This window comes from Penaeus monodon, chromosome 40 (assembly GCF_015228065.2).
Source record: "Penaeus monodon isolate SGIC_2016 chromosome 40, NSTDA_Pmon_1, whole genome shotgun sequence".
In the NCBI taxonomy this organism is placed as follows: Eukaryota; Metazoa; Arthropoda; class Malacostraca; order Decapoda; family Penaeidae; genus Penaeus; species Penaeus monodon.
This window is the reverse complement of record NC_051425.1, coordinates 32146337-32163836: the sequence shown is the minus strand read 5'-3', so window position 1 is coordinate 32163836 and position 17500 is coordinate 32146337. Positions and strand designations below refer to the sequence as shown.

Here is a 17500-nt window from a genome sequence, read left to right as displayed (position 1 = left end):
GAGGTGGTTGTGGGGTATTCTCTCTCTTCTCTGTCGTTGTCACTGTGCCTTTTTCTCTTTCTCTTTCATTTTCCTTTTTTTGTTTTTTGTTCTCTTTTTTTCTTTTTTTTTCTTTGTTTTTCTTTTGTTCTTTTTTTTTCTCTCTCTCGTGTTTTTCTTTATCGTTCTTGTTCTCTCTCTTCTTTTTTTTTCTTTCGTTTTTTTTTTATTTTCCTTTCTGTTTCTTTTTTCTTTGTGATTCTTCTTTTCGTTTTATATTGTGTTTTCCTCCTCCTCCTCCTCCTCCTCCTCCTCCTCCCCCTCCCCTCCTCCTCCTCCTTCCCCTCCTCCCCCCTCCCCCCCTCCCCCCACGTGTTACATGTTGTTTTGCGTTGTGTCTCGGAAACTTTGGCCGGCGCTGCAAACTTATCTTGTTAGCAGTGTCGAAAGGCGCAGGTTATATATGTTTTCAACACGTCTGATTGCTAAGATTTTCGTTTTTGTTGTTGTTGTTGTCATTATCGGTGGGGGGGGGGATGGGATAGGGGGAGGGAGGGAGGGAGGGAGGGAGGGGAATTTAGATCAGTGGGGGTAAGGAGTCAGTGGCTCTTTTTCTTTCTTTCTTTCTTTCTTTCTCGTTCTGTTTCTAGTTTTTCTCTCTCTCTTTTTTTCTTGTTTTTTTTCTTTGTTTCTCTTTTTATTTGTTTCGCTCTCTCTTTCTCTCTCTTTCTCTCTCTTTCTCTCTCTTTCTCACTCTCTCTCTCTCTCTCTCTCTCTCTCTCTCTCTCTCTCTCTCTCTCTCTCTCTCTCTCTCTCTCTCTCTCTCTCTCGCTTTCTCGCTCTCATTTTTTTCTCTCTCTCACTTTCTCGCTCTCTCTCTTTCTTTCTCTCTCCCTGTCCCTGTCCCAGTCCCAGTCCCTTTCCCTTTTCTTCCTCCCTCTCTTTCTCCCTCTCCCTCCTTTTCTCCCCTTCTTTTCGCTCCCCCCTTTCTTTTTCACTCCCTCCCCCACCCTTCCCCTACCTTCCCCTCCTTTCCCTCTCTCCCTTCCTATCCCTCCCTCCCTTTCCCTCTCTCCCTCCTTCCCTTCCTGTCCCTCCCTCCCCTTCCCTCCCTCCCATTCCCTCCCTCCCCTTCCCTCTCTCCTTCCCTCCCATTCCCTCCCTCCATTTGCCCGTCACCCACAGATCCCTCCTGCAGTTCTTATTCCATCCCTTTCCCCTGCCCTCCCCCTCCCCCCAGGTATCACCACACGACCCCCTCCCCCCTCCCGGCTTCTAGTCCGCTTGCCGCCATTCGTATGCCGTGGGCGTGAGGGCATACCTTCCGCTCGCCCGTAACCCCCGCCCGCTCACACGCCCGCCCGCCCGCCCACACGCCCCTGGTCCGAGATAATCATTTGGTTTCCGCGGAATTTCGACTTGGTTCGGAAGGTTAATGGTTGGGGGCGTTTCAGTAGGTGGGGGATGGAGTTGGGGGTGGAGTTGGGGGTGGAGTTGAGGAGAGAGGGGTTGGGGTCAAAGGTTGAAGGTGGGGTTGAGAGAAAGGAAAGGAAGGAGGGGAAGGAAGGGAGGGAGGGAGGGAGGGAGGGAAGTGGCGTGGGAAGGAAGTCAGGGGGATGGAAGGAAGGAGGTAAAGGGTAGAGGAAGGAAAAGTGGAAGGTGGAAATATAGAATAGGAGGAGGAAAGAAGGGAAAAAGCACTGGAGGCGAAGGAGTGAAAGGGAGGGAGTGGAGGGAAGGGCAAAGGGAGTTAGCGTTATCTTCCCTTTCTCTCCTCCCCCCTTCTCGATAATTGATACGTGATGCACTTCAAAACTTCTTCTTTTTATTGGCACAAAAACTTCTTCTTTTTATTGGCACAAAAACTTGACGTCACAAAATAAACGACGTCAATCAAGTATTTACCTGTGCTTATGATGTTATTTTAATTTCATTTCTTTTTTCTTTTCTTTTTCAGGCCAACTCCATTTTCCTGACGATGTCTCTGTTCATCATGTGTCGCCACGCCAACCTCTCCGCCTCCGTCAAGAACAAGGAACACACTAAGTTGGCCTCCGTCAGGTAGGTGTTGGAGGAGGAGGAGGAGGAGGGAGGAAGAAGGAGGAGGAGGGAGGAAGAAGGAGGAGGAGGGAGGAAGAAGGAGGAGGAGGAGGAGGAGAAGGAAGAGAGGGGAAGGAATATGAAAGTAAGGGAGGGTGTGGAAAATCAGAGGGAAAAGAACGCTTGTGTAATGAGCAGGGAAAGAAATAGAGAGAATGTATGCAAAGAAGAAAAGGAAAAAGATCAGAAGTTATAAAAAAGAAACAACATATTTTTTAAATCATAAAAATGGCTTCTGAGAGAGTGTAGTTTCAGAGTGCAAGTAGTAGGCCTAAGACCTTCCATTTGTTTTACCCCCTGTAGGCTGTTTATGTAGCCGGCCTAACAAGTAGTAGCAGTAGAAACTAAGCAGACCCCCTGGTAGTCCCTGAAAGATAATAAACTGATAACAGCAGTAACAAAAACTAACATCTTCCCGTAGTGATTTCTTAGGTGCATCACTTCTAGAGGTAGCCATGCAATCACCTAATTTTTTCATTATTTTACGTTTGTTTTTTTTCTTCATTTCTGATGGACTAACAGTAACGTATTAGCGAGTAAGTGCAACACAGTGTGGTGGGTTAGAGCCGCGCCCGGCAGTGGGCAAGGGTGGGCGGCTCCTTCACATACTAACCTCGTGTTTACCTCCGTCTCGACCCACCACCACATCGCACCCACCGTGGGCCCCGCTGACTCTCCTGGTCTCCATCTTTCTGCTGTACCTGCTCTCGCTGCTGCTGTGCCTGTCCCTGCTGCCGCGGTGGCCGATGCTGTCTGCCATGGTGGTTGTGTCGGTGTTGTTACTCGTAATGGTGTTGATGGTGGTGATGATGATGATGGTAGTGGTGGAGAGGAGAGTGCGCTGCTCGACAAAATGCAGGCTCATGTGTAAGAAATTGTTTTCGTACATTTTTTTTTTCATTTTGTATAGATCCTCGCGTGACCACGTGACTCTAGAATCGGCCTGTGCCTTGTGTCTCTCGAAAAATCTGATTTGTTACCAGTTACAATTGACTTAATTTAAAAATGATGGTGACAGTAACCCAACAATAGAGAAAAAACAATCTGTATATTCAAATCAGCTGTTTAAGCCGTGAGACAGACTGGGGTTCGAGACACAGGGCGGAAGGCAGATTGTAGGCGAGGCGTGGCGTGAAGGAAGCACCGTCTTGAGAGAGTCGCACTCGCCTTCTGCAGGAGTTGCGGCGGAGGAGGAGGAGGAGGAGGCGGTGGTGGTGGAGGGCTTGTGTATCATGCCTTGCTTGGCCTTTTTTTCTCTCCAGTTTTTTTTTTCTTATTTTCCATATATATTTTTCATCTTTCTTTTCTTGTCTCATCTTCATCTTTTTTTTCCTCTAATTCTCGCGTGCATGGGCGGTTTCGGTCTCGCTTCTCCTCGATAGGTTCAGAACCTTGACGCTTTGCACCTCTTGATGGCACTAACACGTAGAGCTTGTTTGTTTGTTTGTTTGGTGAGTCACGTGGCACTACTACTACTATTACTACTACTACTACTACTACCACCCAGGGGCTTCGGGATCCTCTTCTGGCGCCGGAGGAAGGGGGAACGATAGCTTCCTGACGAGAGGGTCGACAGGAAAAGAAAGACAGAAACTGAGACAGAGGCAAAAGACGAAGGGACAGAAGAAAGGCGTGTGTGTGTGTGTGTGTGAGAGAGAAAAAAAATAGAGGAAGGGTGGGAGGAAAGGAGGGAGGGAGGGGTGCAGAAGCGGTCATTCATCATTTTGGTAGATATTTTCTGCAATCCGTAATTCACGTTGAGATATAAGCATTGTGGATGACAGGCTCTTCGCATCTATACCTTATTCTAGGGGGCATCGCTGTAATCGAGATCAGTGTGGAAAGACTGCTTTTATATTGAGTGTTTGCTTATGGAAAGAGCGTGGATTTCCTCAGCCCACATATTTGTTGTGTGTGTGTGTGTGTGTGTGTGCGTGCGTGCGTGCGTGCGGCGTGCGTGCGGCGTGCGCTCCTTTGAAGTGTAAATGACCAGAGCCTAAAAGACAAGTACAGAGAGCGAGAGCGAGAGCGAGTGCGAGCGCAAAGTACCTCTAAGAGCCTTGATTGGAACAAGTACCTATTCTTTAGCCGCGGCCGTTGCTGAGGAAGAGACCAGGTGGGGACGCCCGTAGTTCCTGGAGTAGGAGTGGATTTCCAGGTTTATATGTGAATTAGAAGTGTAGGTGATGAGGATTTTGCTGAAAAGGGAAGAGTGAAGGATGGGGGTCTGTGTCAAGGTCAGAGAAATGATAAGGATTTTTTTTTATTTAGAAAAATTAAATGTGAAAGAGGGAAAGGATTTGACACGTGACACTGCCCCGACACAGCATGGCAGTGACACTGGATGGGGCACTGCCTGGCAGACCGGGGGAGATTCAAAGTCACCAGACTGCATTTTGTTGCAAAATTGCAGGTTGCTTGTTTAACACCTGTAGTGCACAGAGGAGAGCATGACTGGATTTTTGAGTTGAGACCCGAATGGCAGCAGGTTCATGAATAGTTTGAATGACCAGATATGCACATGAAGAAAATACACACACGCACCGCACACACACACACACACACACACACACACACACACACACACACACACACACACACACACACACACACACACACACACACACACACACACACACACACACACACGCACTCTCACTCAGTCAATCAAATATTTATCCGTGCGTGTAATGTTATTAGACTGACCTTGTATTTATAAGCCTGTGTTGTTTTTCCTCGACATTAATACCAAGAGCTTTGTATATATTATATGTTTTTTTTGTGTTTCTATGTAGAATGTTTTTTGTCAATTCAAGTGCAAAAACAATATTTTGTTTATATGTTTTTCTATAAAGCAAAATCTGACCTTGCATAGATTATTCCGATCAAATTATTCGAATTCCGTGTAATTGTTCGATATACCCCCCCCCCCTTCCCTGCCCTGTGACATTAAGTGTGGCTTTGACAGACAGGTATATTTCCATATTTCGTATTTCTCCTTTTAGTCTTCCGTTATCCCTACCCCCCCCCTTGCCCCGCCCACATACCCCCTCGTCTCTCCCCCTCACCCTCTTTCTTCGCCATTACTTTTTCCTCCCCATTTCTCTCCCCTTTATTTTCCCGATCTCCTTTAATTTTACCTTCCTCATCCATCCATTCCCCTATTACCTCTTCCTTTGTCTTTCCCGATTTTCTCTTCCCCTTTGCATTCCCCTTTGCGTTCCCCGTCCCCTTCTCCTTTTCGCTTTCCTTCCCCATATCCCTCCCCTTTTCTTCCTTCTCCCCATTCCCATCCCCATCCTTTTTAACCTTCCTTCCCATCCCCATCCTATTTAACCTTAATTCCCATCCCCATCTCCATCCCCTTCACCCTCTCCTCCCCTCTTGCCTCTCCCTTTCTCCCAGCCCTCTCCCTCCCCAACCATAAAACTAACCCTTCTCTCTCTCTCCCCCTCCCTCCGCCCGCGCCTTCTGCAGGAGCTGGGTCCGAGGCGCCGTCGTGCTGATGTTCCTGCTGGGGCTGACCTGGACCTTCGGCCTCCTCTACCTCAACCAGGCGTCCGTCGTGATGGCTTACGTGTTCACCGTTCTCAACTCTCTGCAGGGATTGTTCATCTTCATCTTCCACTGCGTCCAGAACGACAAGGTGAGGGGGACAGAGGGCGTTGCTTGGGGTCGTGGGTATTTGTTCTCTTTTTGGTTGTTGTTTTGTTATTTTTATTTTTTTTTTTTTTTTTTTTTTTTGGTCAAGGTGTGAATGGATGTCCTGCGTTGTGCGAGTGATCTATATCTTTTGTCTTTCGTTCTCTTTCTCTCTCTCTGTCTTTCTATCTCTTTCTCTCTCTCTCTCTCTCTCTCTCTCTCTCTCTCTCTCTCTCTCTCTCTCTCTCTCTCTCTCTCTCTCTCTCTCTCTCTCTCTCTCTCTCTCTCTCTCTCTCTCTCTCTCTCTCTCTCTCTCTCTCTCTCTCTCTCTCTCTCTCTCTCTCTCTCTCATTATCTTTCTCTTTCTCTCCTTCTCTCCTTTCTCTTCCTCATGTGCAAAGAGTGTGAATGGGCCCTTTTAGTTTGTATTATTTGCGTTGTATTATATAGCCCTTGTTTTTCACACTTTGCATACTATTAATCAATTATGGTTATGGATGTCCTCACAGTATTGTAAAACTAATAATTTTACTAAATGTAATTTGCTGTAGATACGATTTTGCTATGTTATATCATTAACCCTCCCTTGGTTACGGTTAATTTGTTTAGTCTATTTTTGTTTACTAATTTTTGGAGTAATATATTTCTGTTAACGATTTGATTTTGTTTTTGTTTATTTCATTAGTTGATCTCTTGTGTATAAAGTAGCCTGAATGTTTATCTCCTTAGACGAAGCAGTGCCCTTGTGTAGATATCACCAAGGCAGAGCTTGTGCCGCGCGCCGGCTCGGCATGGGCTGCGGCCGCGGCTCTCGAAGCGTACGTTAGTACCTCTGGGGCCTCGCCATACGCAGTCCTTGCCGGGCGGCAGGGCGGTGCCTGCGTGCCCCCGCCTTGAAGGCACGCCGCATGTGTAGGGTGCCCTTCAAGGAGGGTACGCGCGTGTGAAGCTGTGCCAGGTGGATACATAGTGTGTGTCTGTCCTCTGTAGGTGAAGAAGGAGTTACGTAGGGCGGGTCGCCGACACCCCTGGCTGCGGGCGTGCCTGTGCGCCGCCCACGACCGCTCGCAGACCGGCAAGGACGCCCGCACCTCCCACAATGCCGCCTCCCACTCACAGTCGAACTCGCACTCCTCGCATACAGTGGGTAGCTCCTCCCACGACGCCCTTGCTTGCCACCCCGCCCCGCCCGCCACCCCGCCCCTGCCCCCCGCCCCCCTCGCACACCACCTCCCGCTCCCCGCCAACCTGAGCCACCTGGCTGCCCACCACCTGTCCCAGGCCCAGCCGACCAGTCGTGGACGAGTCGGGCTCCCCCGTCGGGGCGCTGAGCGTGGCCTTCAGCCTTCCGGCGCTCCCGCCCTCAACGCCCTCGGCGGCCGAGCCCGCCTCGCCCTCGCCCACGGCCCCGCCCGACTACCAGAACGCCCTGCCCTTCCACATCCAGCAGGTCAACGCCGCCCAGATCTACTCCTCCCCGCCCCCCACGCCCACCCTCTCCCAGCTCTACGACACGGCCGGCCCGCCCATCTCCACCGCCGCCCTCCACCACTATATCCAGCCGCGCTCCACGCCCCTGCCCATGGGCCCCCACCTGCGGGCGCAGCAGCAGGCCGTCTCGAGCCTGGCCCTGAGCCCCACCATGCTGCAGGCCGCCCTGTCCTCCCTGCACTCCAGCAACCCCAAGGCCCTCGACCACCACCACTACCACAACCTGCTGCAGCTGCCGCTCTCGGCCGTCCACCTGGCGCCCGACGACTCCAACTACCTCCAGCCCAAGTCCCACTTCGCCTCCAGCGCCCTCGGCGGCGGCCTGCAGCACGAGGGCGGCGGCGCGCCTCCCCACCCCTCCTACCCCCTCAACCCCAAGGGCGGAAGCGGCCACCCCCCTCCACCCATACCTTCTCCCGACGACCTACCTGACTCGTCCCCCCACCCCTCTCCCCACCCCCCACCCTCCTCCACCGCCACCACCACCACCGCCTCCACCACCCCCCACCCCCCCAGCACTCCCAAGAGTAACCCTCCCCCCACCAAACCGGAGAGGCCTCAAAAGAACACCAACAACAGTATGAAAGGTATTTTTTTAAACTCACGCCTCAAAAAAGGAAAAAATCCGATTAGAGTCGCACGCACGCTGTCACTCACTCCCAAGACCTCGAGCAAGCACTCTCTCAGTCCAGAAGCGGAGGTCTGCTTTCATAACCGGCGACTGAGGAGTCCCTTCAAGGGCCTGCTGGTCTTAGACGATCACGGTTGCTATTAACGCTTGTGGGTACCTCTAGATGTCACTTCTCGTGGTGAACGTGCAAGAGGGTCTGGCGCATGTAGATTTTAATTTGTTTGTTTTTTTATTTAATTTAAAAACCTTCATCACTTTAACATGCTATAAACTGCAGTTTCTCAATGAACAGGATTTTAAAAACCAGGACCGAGTCAGTCCGGAGACCTGACTGGAAGCCTGGTTTGAGACGGGAGGTGTCCCCGTGGCACGCTGCAGTCTGGTGGCGGGCATCGTAAAACTAGAAGGCATAGCCACGTAGATGTTCTGGTAGATGGAAGTAACTGGTGTAACCTCTCTGATATGTTTCTTTTTTGTTTTGTTTATTTTAATATTAAAAGGGAGATCCAGCGTTAGTGTTAACACGAGATAAGCAAGAAGCCGTGGCGGGTGACAGCCGGAACCACGAAGCTGACATCCCTAGGCTCTGAAGACGAAGACGGACGGAGCGTGGGCGTCGAGGCCTCGCTCCCTCCCGGCGCCTCGCGGGAATCTGAGACTTCCCTCGGGCGGTTGCTTGCACGCGCCGAGAAATGTCTTCCGGTGACCAGGGCATGCATGGGGCAGGAGGAGAGATCGGGCGAGGGATCCGAGAGCGTCTGGGGCTCGAGTCCATGTTGCTTGAGATCCCCGACCGCCGGAGGAGGAAGAACAGACGAAGTGTTGCATGACGGATGCCACCGGAAGCTTCTTGTGTTATCCTCAATTGATCATATTCAATAGTGGAAGCATGTTGCGTAGGGCTTCGGTTCGTGAACAAGAAACGCATCATCCCTTAAACATGATTCGGCATGATGTATTTCGCATCGACAGGTTCAATTCCGAAACGACTTTATATTTTTAGAAGGCAAATGCAGACGAGCCAAGAACCTCGGGAAAGAAAATAAAACGGGGAGAGGAAAGGGTAGGGCTTTATGTTCCACGATTCCGACATGGGGACCTTCGATTCGACGTCCCCCTCAAATCATTATTCCTCAGAGACTCGCGTTCCCATTAAAGAACAACTTTGGAGATCACTCAGTTTTAGCAGATTAAAACCCCGTGAATAATGACTGTCAGTGGGTAGAGGAGAAGGAAGGGGAAGAAGGAGTGGAGCAAGAGGAGGAGAAGAAGGAGAAGGAAGAGAAGTAGAGAAAAAGAGGAAGAAAAAGAGAATGGGGAGAAAGACGAACATGAGGACATGAACAAGGACAGGTTTCGCCTTGACAGCAAAATGCAAGCAGAATGAAGCAGTAGAAGCAGAAATAGTAGGAATGACAGGACTCCCCCCTCCCCCCTCCCCCTCCATCTCCCTTAGCAGCTCAGTTCGCATTATCGGAACACGAGCTTCATCAAAGGAAGGGGAAATGAATGCGGGACCGTTCATCCGCCTTGCTCGTGCGTTCATTTATGCTGTTATGTTTTGATCTCCGCGGGGAGGGGAATGGGAGGGGAAGGGGAAAAGAAGGGAAGGGGAAGGGGAAGGGAGAGGGAAGGGAAAAAGGAGGGGAAGGGGAAGGGGAAGGGAGAGGGAAGGGAAAAAGAGAGGGGAGGAGAGGATAGGGTAGAGAAAGGAAGGGAAGAGATGGGTAAGAAACGAAGGGAAGGATAGGGGAGAGGGGAGGGAGGCCCTAGGGTACGGGAGAGGGAATTCATGCCAAATGATTTACGCTAGAGGAAATCGCGGACTAAATATTTGTTCTTTTTGATAGTTAGGGAATTTCCCCGTCGCCCATCGGTATCCGTTGATCCGGAGCATTGATCACTGATCCTCTCTCTCTCTCTCTTTCTCTTTCTCTTTCTCTTTCTCTGTCTCTCTCTCCCTCTCCCTCTCTCTCTCTCTCTCTCTCTCTCTCTCTCTCTCTCTCTCTCTCTCTCTCTCTCTCTCTCTCTCTCTCTCTCTCTCTCTCTCTCTCTCTCTCTCTCTCTCTCTCTCTCTCTCTCTCTCTCTCTCTCTCTCAACTTTTCTTTTGGGTTACATTCCCCTTTTTACATACTGGGAAGAACAGGAGTAGAGGGAAATGGGAACGAAGAAGAAGAAGAAAAAAGAAGGGGAAGGAGACGAAGCAAATGAGGATGCTATATATCTTCACGTGGCATCTTCACGTTGCATATCTTGATATTGCAATCAAGGTCGGGTCCCAGATTAATGTTGACTTATGAAATGATTAAGTAGCGTTTTATCGCGACCGAATCGGACGAGTTACCGAGTGGGATCGGGTTAGTTGTTCATTTTCTTTCCTTTTTTTTTATTTTCTGCCTTATTCCTTATTTTAAGAAGTGATCGGAGTCGCAATTTCTCTCGAATCTTGAAGTTGGTTTCGATTGTCTCGAGCGATGGTCCATAAAGAAAGAAATATAGAGAGGAGAGGAAAAGAAAAAAGACATTAAAAGCCTCCCTCTCCCTCTCCACTCCCCCACCCCCCCTGGTCTCGTCCCCTTCCTCCCCGTTCCTCCTCCTCTCGCTCCTCCTTCCTCGCTTTCTTCTTTCCCCTTCCACCCATTCCTTCGCCCCTCTCCCCCTACAATCTCCTCCTCCTCTCTCCCCCTACAATCTCCTCCTCTCTCTCCCCCTCCCCTCTCCCTCTCCCCTCTTTCCCTCCCCTTTCTCTCTCCCCTCTCTCCCTCCCCTCTTCCCCTCCCCTCTCCCCATCCCCTCTCTCCCTCCCCTCTTCCCCTCCCCTCTCCCTCTCCCCTCTCTCCCTCCCCACTTCCCCTCCCCTCTCTCTCTCCCCTCTTTCCCTCCCCTCCTTATCTGTGCCCCTTCCTCTCTTACCCCCTCCCCCCTCGATTCCCCTCCCCTTTCTAAAAAAAATACTCTTGATGTAATAGAGAATTATCAAATAGGAGAGGGAATGGAAAAAGGGATACAGGAAGGAAGGGAGATTAGAGGGGGAAGAGGGGGAGGGAGGGGAGGATCAGGGGAGGAAGGGGTTGGAAGATAGGGGGAGAGGGGGGAGATAGATAGAGGAGAAAAAGAGTAAAGGTAGAGGAAGGAGGAAGAGAGAGAGAGAGAGAGAGAGAGAGAGAGAGAGAGAGAGAGAGAGAGAGAGAGTGAGGGATAGAAGGAAAGAAAGAGGGAGCAAGAGAGGGAAGGGAAGAAAAAAAGAAAAAGGGGGAGGATGGACGAAATGGGGATACATGCATGCATCCCCCCTTAGCCCCCCCCCCCAGCCGTCCAGCACCCCCCCCCCCTTCCCATTCTCCCTGAGCGTAATTCCAGCAGCGTAAGTTACTGTCATGTTTAGCTTAGTCGGAATATAGATATGAAAATGAGTTATTGATCAGCGATTCGCCCGGGGGACCTTTGGAGGGTATGGGGAGGGGAGGGGAGGGGGAGTGGGCGGGGTAGATATGGGCGGTTGGGGTCGGGGAGGAGGAGAGGGGGGCGAGGAGGGGGGGGCAGGCAGGGGGAATGATGGGGTATATGGAAGATGGTGGGGGGAAGGGGGTGGGGTAAGTTGGAAGGTGGGGGGTGGATACGGGGATAAGGAAGAGGATAAGGAGGATGATAAACTGGGAGGGAAGTGAAGGAGAGATGGCATGCGCGTGTGGGGTGGGGCTGTGGGTGTAGCAGGGGGGGGGGGGTATTAAAATTATCATTTGCTTATTCATTTATTCTTTTTTTTATCAATTTATTTGTTTAATCATTTATTTATTTATTAATTTTGTGTGAGGAGAAAAAATTGCAAGTCAAGGGCGAGGGAAGTGTGTGTGTGGGGGGGGGGGGAGGAATGAGGATCCAGAATGTCTTTTATATAAAGAGCCCAGCGTCTCGAGATTTAGACAAACGAGGGCGTTCAAACAGAGTGCAATTAGGGTCAGCGCTAATGATAATGGACCCAGGTGGAATCGTCGCGCCAACACACCTGCTCCCCCCCGCCTGCCCCCTCCCCCCCGCCCTCTCATCCCACCCTTTTATCTCTTCCACCACCTCCCCCCTTCGCTCCCCTCTTACCACCCTCTCTCCCTCCCCCCTTTCTCCTCTCTCTACCCTCACTCTCTCCCTCCCTATCCCCTGCTCTCTTCCCCCAACGCGCTCCTCCTCCTTTCCCTTCCTCCTCCTTCCCCTCCTCTTCCTCCTCCTCCTTCCCCTTCTTCGCCTTCCCCTCCTCCACCTCCACCCTCCTCCTTCCTCCTCCTCCCAGCTCCTTCCCCCCTTTCCCCTCCCCCAACACGCCCCCCTTCCTCTCCCCTCCCCCCGCGGTAATTTTCCCGCTCGCGACCGGAGAGAAACTTAATGTTGCGGCGTAATGCTGATTGCCGACGGCATGTGATCTCCAGCTTGATTCCGAGGCAGCGGCATTGTCTTCCTCGCCCTCCTCCTTATTCTCACTCGTTTCTTCGGCTTTTTTCTTATTTTTTATTCGTCTAATTCTCCGTCTTCTTTTTATTTTTATTTTTATTATTATGCCTTTTCTTCTTCTTCCTCTTCTTCTTCTTCTTCTTCTTCTGCTTCCTTTTTTCATCTTCTCTGGTTATCGTAGATATTTTTCTTGTCTCTCCTTCGATCCTCTTCCACCTCCTTTTCTTTTCCGATCCATTTTCTTGGCTTTACCAAAATAAATCGACTCCCTGAAAAAAAGACGAAATGGAAAAGAGAAAGGAAACGGCCTCCGCTCCAGCCATTATAACGTCGATTGCGAAAGGCATTTGGCTACCTTATAACGAACGAAATCTGTCACGTGTGGTTAAAGAGAACGGTAACCTGCTTGCCCGCCTGTCTGCCTGTCGTGAGAGAGTCGTAGCAGCGCCATGGGTACCATAGCAGTGCCACGAGGCGCCGTATAACAGCGCCTGGCACCACATCCGGTGTGGGGTGTTTAACTTGCACTAGCGGGGCAACTGGGCCTCTGGGCATCGGGGCATGGCTGGTCTCTCTAAATAACACCCTCCTTGATGGCAACACCACCACCACCTTCCATCCTTGATCCTTTTCTGATTAACCCTTTGGGCTCTGGTGACTCCCTTCCTGGCAGTGCAAACAAACAAACAAATCCTCCCTTTGTGTTTTTGTTTGAGTAGATACTTTTTAAAATTATATTTAGTTTAGTTTTTTTTTTCTCTTTTTTCTTGTTTTTTGGTTTTACTAACGTCAAGGGTGTAAGTGACTAGTTTACTGTAGAATTTTATTTTTAGTTTAATAGATTCACACCGATTTTTGATATATCATGGAAATACACGATATTGTAGATCGTTGCATTTTGTTTCAGTCAAGTTTTATATATATATATATATATATATATATATATATATATATATATATATATATATATATATATATATATGAATCTCCCATAATAGCAGTTAGAGTTAGAGAGAGATAAAGAGAAAGAGTTAGAGAGCTCGCGCCTGGGGGCCGCTAGGAGCCAGGACCAAGCCTGCCGCCGCCGCCGCAGCTGGTGTGACTAACGAGGTTCCTCCTGCCGTGTCTCCCTCAGCTGGTCCCTCGCCTGACGTCCGGCCGCTGGACTCGGGGGGGAAGCAAGAACAGCACCACCACCTCCTCCTCGCAGGCCGGGGGGGGAATGCCCCACCTGCCTGCGGGGGCGTCGGGAACAGCAGCGGGGGGAGCGGGAATGGGAGTGGGGGCGGGCCCGGTGCGGGCGGGGTCGCTGTCCAGGGCCTCCCTCTCCAGGGGGTCGCTGGGCAGGGGGTCCCTCTCCCGGGCCTCGCTCTCCCGCACCCCCCAGAGGAACAGCAGCAGCCGCTCGGCTCGCCTCCACCACCACAACCTGCACACCCGCACCGCAGCGCTCGACCACGAAGATGAGGTTACTGTCGCCGCCGCATGATCCTTGCTGCTCCGCTTGCGGCTCCGCTTGCGGCTCCTGCTGGCTCCTGCTGGCCTCAGGAGGACTGCGCATGACTTGTATTTTTCTTTTTAGTGATTGCTTTTTCCGAGGCTTAGACTGCTCTTGTTTGAGGTTCCACGCACCGCCTGGCCGCTGCCCTGCGAGTCCGTCCCTTCAGGAGGGAGACCCGTAGTCTTTGCGCATGAGTTGAGTCGTAGTTCACCTAAAAGATCAGGAAGCCGAAGAATTTGATTCACTTGCCGGTTCCAAAGAGCACTGTTAGCACCGCCGTTTGTGCATGGCGCGTGACTTCTATAGGGACGTTCTCAGCATTTATTTTCTAGCGCATCGCATGGATTTACTTTTGCATGACTAGGTTCACTCTCAGTATAACTAATGCATGTTTTATTGTTTTTCTAGATACGGTTCTAGATGTATCTTTTGTGCATGAGGAGTAATATTTGTAGATTGTTAAGGCATAGTCTGTGCATGATATGTGTATCTCGATTCATGAATATGTATGAGCACAAGTAAAGCATTGTTAGCACAGATTTGTACTTTAAAAGAACAAAATGTTCAGATGAAAAGAGATAGAAAGTTGAAGAGATTGCAAGTACAGCGTGGCTGCATTGTTATTAAAATCACCTCCTTCCCACACCGCCCTCACGCCCTCTCTCTCCCACAGAAGTACTCGTTTAAGTCGTGCGGCCGAGACAGCGGCCACGGCGGCTCCGAGCAGGAGGACTCGCCGCGCGCCGGCCCCGCCGCCAAGCTGGCCGCGCTGCGCCTCAACAACAACGTGGCGCCGCACCTGCCGCCCGACCACCTCATCAACCCCTTCACCACGGCCGCAGGCGCTGCCGCAGCCGCCGTCGGCCACGACCAGCCGTCGCCCGGCCCCGAGGCCCTGCTGCCCGACTACCGCTTGGGCGGGGAGGCGCCCACACTGCGCCTGCCGTCGTCGGGCGCCGGACCCCGCGCGCACCGCACGCACTCGCCCTGGAACCACACCTACACGGAGATCCCCGACGGCGCCGCGGCGGCCGGCGTGCGCGGCGCGGGCGGCGACGGCGGCAGCGACCCCGTCTACGAGGAGATCGAGCGCGAGGGGCGCTCCGAGTTGCAGGTCAGCGACCTGAGTGACGAGGACGGGCGGCGCCACAGCTCGGACATCTCGCGGCAGTCGTCGCGCTCCTACGGCGACCACCGGCCCCTGCTGCCCTACACCCTGCCGGATCGCCACGCGGGCCCCCACCACCACCAGCCCCTGCCGCAGTACGACCCGCGCCTCAAGGCCCGCCCCCGCCACCCCGACGGCCTCGACGACTCGCACACGCTGCCCGGCGGCCGCCTGGGCCCGCACCTGGCCGGCCACATGGACCACACCGTGGTGAGCCCGGGCCACATCCTGCCCATGTCGCACCCCGCCGTGACCTCCGCCCACGCCCTGCCCCCCGGCAACGGCCACATCAGCGGCCACCAGTACCTGGAGGCGGCGGCGGCTGCCGGCGGCCAGCGCCTGGCGGACGGCGAGCGGGACGTACTGGACGCGATGGCGCAGTACAGCCCGGCGGTGCTGTCGGCGCTGGGGCAGGCGCTGCCGGTGGTGCACCCGCTGAGCGAGCCCAACCTGCGCAACTGGGAGGCGGCCCAGCGGCACCGCGACCTGCAGCAGCTGCAGCAGCTGGGCGAGATGACGGTGGCGGTGCTGAGCGGCGAGCAGGTGGTGTGCAAGCTGAAGCCGCCGCTGGCGCCCATCCACGAGAACGCGGGCGCGACGACGCAGGTGGAGCGCCACCCGCAGCCGCCCACCTACAGCCACTGTTAAGATCCGTGTACAGTCCTAGTTGTGTACATACGTGTATAGTGCTTTAAACCCATTAAAGGCCTTTACGCTTTATGAATGTAGGTATGCGAGTGTGCGAAAAAGTGTAAAATAAACTCACGATAATCATTAATCTCTGTTCTTTAGACGCTGACGACGCAAAGGAAACGAAACAAGCGGACCGACGGCGAGTCTTTCGCAAAGTGAACATGATGAACAAGTGACTCACTGACTCGGTTTTCCCTCGTGAGGAAAGAGAGGATTGCCGGTTGGCTGTCATCCTAGTCAGGTCGCAAGCAGGAGGAGGAACACCGCTGCTGTGTGTCCATCCTTCGAGGCGAATTCCTATCGAAATGCCAAAATCAAAGGTGGTCCTGCTTCCTTCCTTAAGTGTGAACTTAAAAACATTTCACGGGAGACAGTACTTGTGTTAGAGAAAAACTGAGATAGAAAAAATAACGTTTTTTTAGGGGGGGACACAGAAAGCGAGACTTTCAGAAAGTCGAATTCAGACGAAAAATAAAAACAAAACGAAACAAAAAAAAAAAAAAAACACGAAGGGGAATAAATGATGACGGTGGTTTGGATGTGAAATTACACGAGTATTCTTTGCTTGCATTTCTTTCCATTAACTCTCGGCACTCAAGCTCCTCCTGCTGTGACCATCGCCAGGCACGCTGCTGCCCGGACCCCGCTCGCTGACTCAAGCAACAGCAGCAGCAGCTCCGAGTGTGTGAACTTATTTATTGCACAATTTCTTTGGATGATGATGATGGTGACTGATGATGACGGCGGCGATGATGATAAAAAAAAAAAATATTCCCATAAAAAAACGGCAAAAATACTTTGTAGATAGTCACATTAAGGACACATAATGAACCTAAGGAGAATTCTGTTTTTTTGTGACCATTGGAACCAATCTATGGAGTGTTTCCTTCAAGCATTACAGGATATCAGATGCGGCTTAAGAGGCCTTTCTTTGCATTTTATTTGCATATTTTTTTGTTTCTTTTTTTGTCTGCTTTGTTTCAGGAAGTTCTTCGTAGGATCAAGTAACCCAAGCTCAGATTTAGGAAGCTCTATTTGATCGACGATTTAAATGAAATAAAAATAGGAAAAGTAAAAGAGTGGATCGTCTTGGCTCACAACAAGAGGAACCCAGCGAGAACGTCCCTTGTAGAAAGACAGATGTAGATAATGCTAAAATGGTTGTATAATAGAGTGAGGAGAAACATGCTGAGGGAGAGAAAGAGAGAGTGCGTGCGTGCGTGCGTGAGTGAGTGAGTGTGCGATAGTTAGAGAGAGAAGAAACTTGATGTTGAAATTCTCAGCATCTGAGTTTGAGTGTAAGAATGAGAGACAAAATGAACAATTTAATCATGACTATAATCTCGAAAACAACCGTCTTTAAAAAAAAAAGAAATTCTAACCACATGAGTTTTGTACTTGTATGAGGAAAAACGAAAGAAAAAAAAATGTTGGATTCTTGTGACAGAAATTAACCGTGTTGACTGCAGGGCGCTGGGGGTCCCTCGCCATTCCACGGAGGGAGGGGGCCGCGGTAGACCCCTCCCCCTTGTTGATCATTATTATGTAATACAGCTTCCTCTCGTTTGTGCATTTTTTCTTCAATAGATGTTTCAATTCTCATTCATTCTAACATTGTTATTATTGACAGATATAATTCTTTGTGTGTAAGATGTCACGAAGGTAAATGTCTTTTTTTAAATGATTTTTTTTTCTTTGTTACAACTCTTTTCTTCTTCTTTTTTTCATTTTTCTCTCTCTCTTTTAATATCATTATGGCTGATTCGTCTAACTTTGGAGAGACACTTAACACACGCACCAAGATTTTTTTTCTCTAATGTCTTTACCAGTTTGTTGTGAGAAACGTATGAA

General features: G+C 51.0%; 1 protein-coding gene across 5 annotated transcripts in view; it reads left to right on the top strand.

Annotated features, from left to right (window-relative positions):
* The window catches only part of LOC119597743 (adhesion G protein-coupled receptor L2-like), a 78417-nt gene extending 61409 nt beyond the window's left edge, over nt 1-17008 (top strand). The window contains exons 7-12 of one of the 5 annotated variants that reach the window (XM_037947350.1): nt 1937-2040; nt 2902-2946; nt 5557-5725; nt 6712-6864; nt 13423-13755; nt 14462-17008. In XM_037947350.1, the coding sequence (XP_037803278.1) occupies nt 1937-2040; nt 2902-2946; nt 5557-5725; nt 6712-6864; nt 13423-13755; nt 14462-15604 (1947 nt within the window). In that variant the 3' untranslated portion in view covers nt 15605-17008. The remainder of the gene's footprint in view (nt 1-1936; nt 2041-2901; nt 2947-5556; nt 5726-6711; nt 6865-13422; nt 13756-14461) is intronic. The other 4 variants (XM_037947352.1, XM_037947351.1, XM_037947353.1 and 1 more) reach the window with 4 other exon arrangements.
* The last annotated feature ends 492 nt before the right edge of the window (nt 17009-17500 follow it).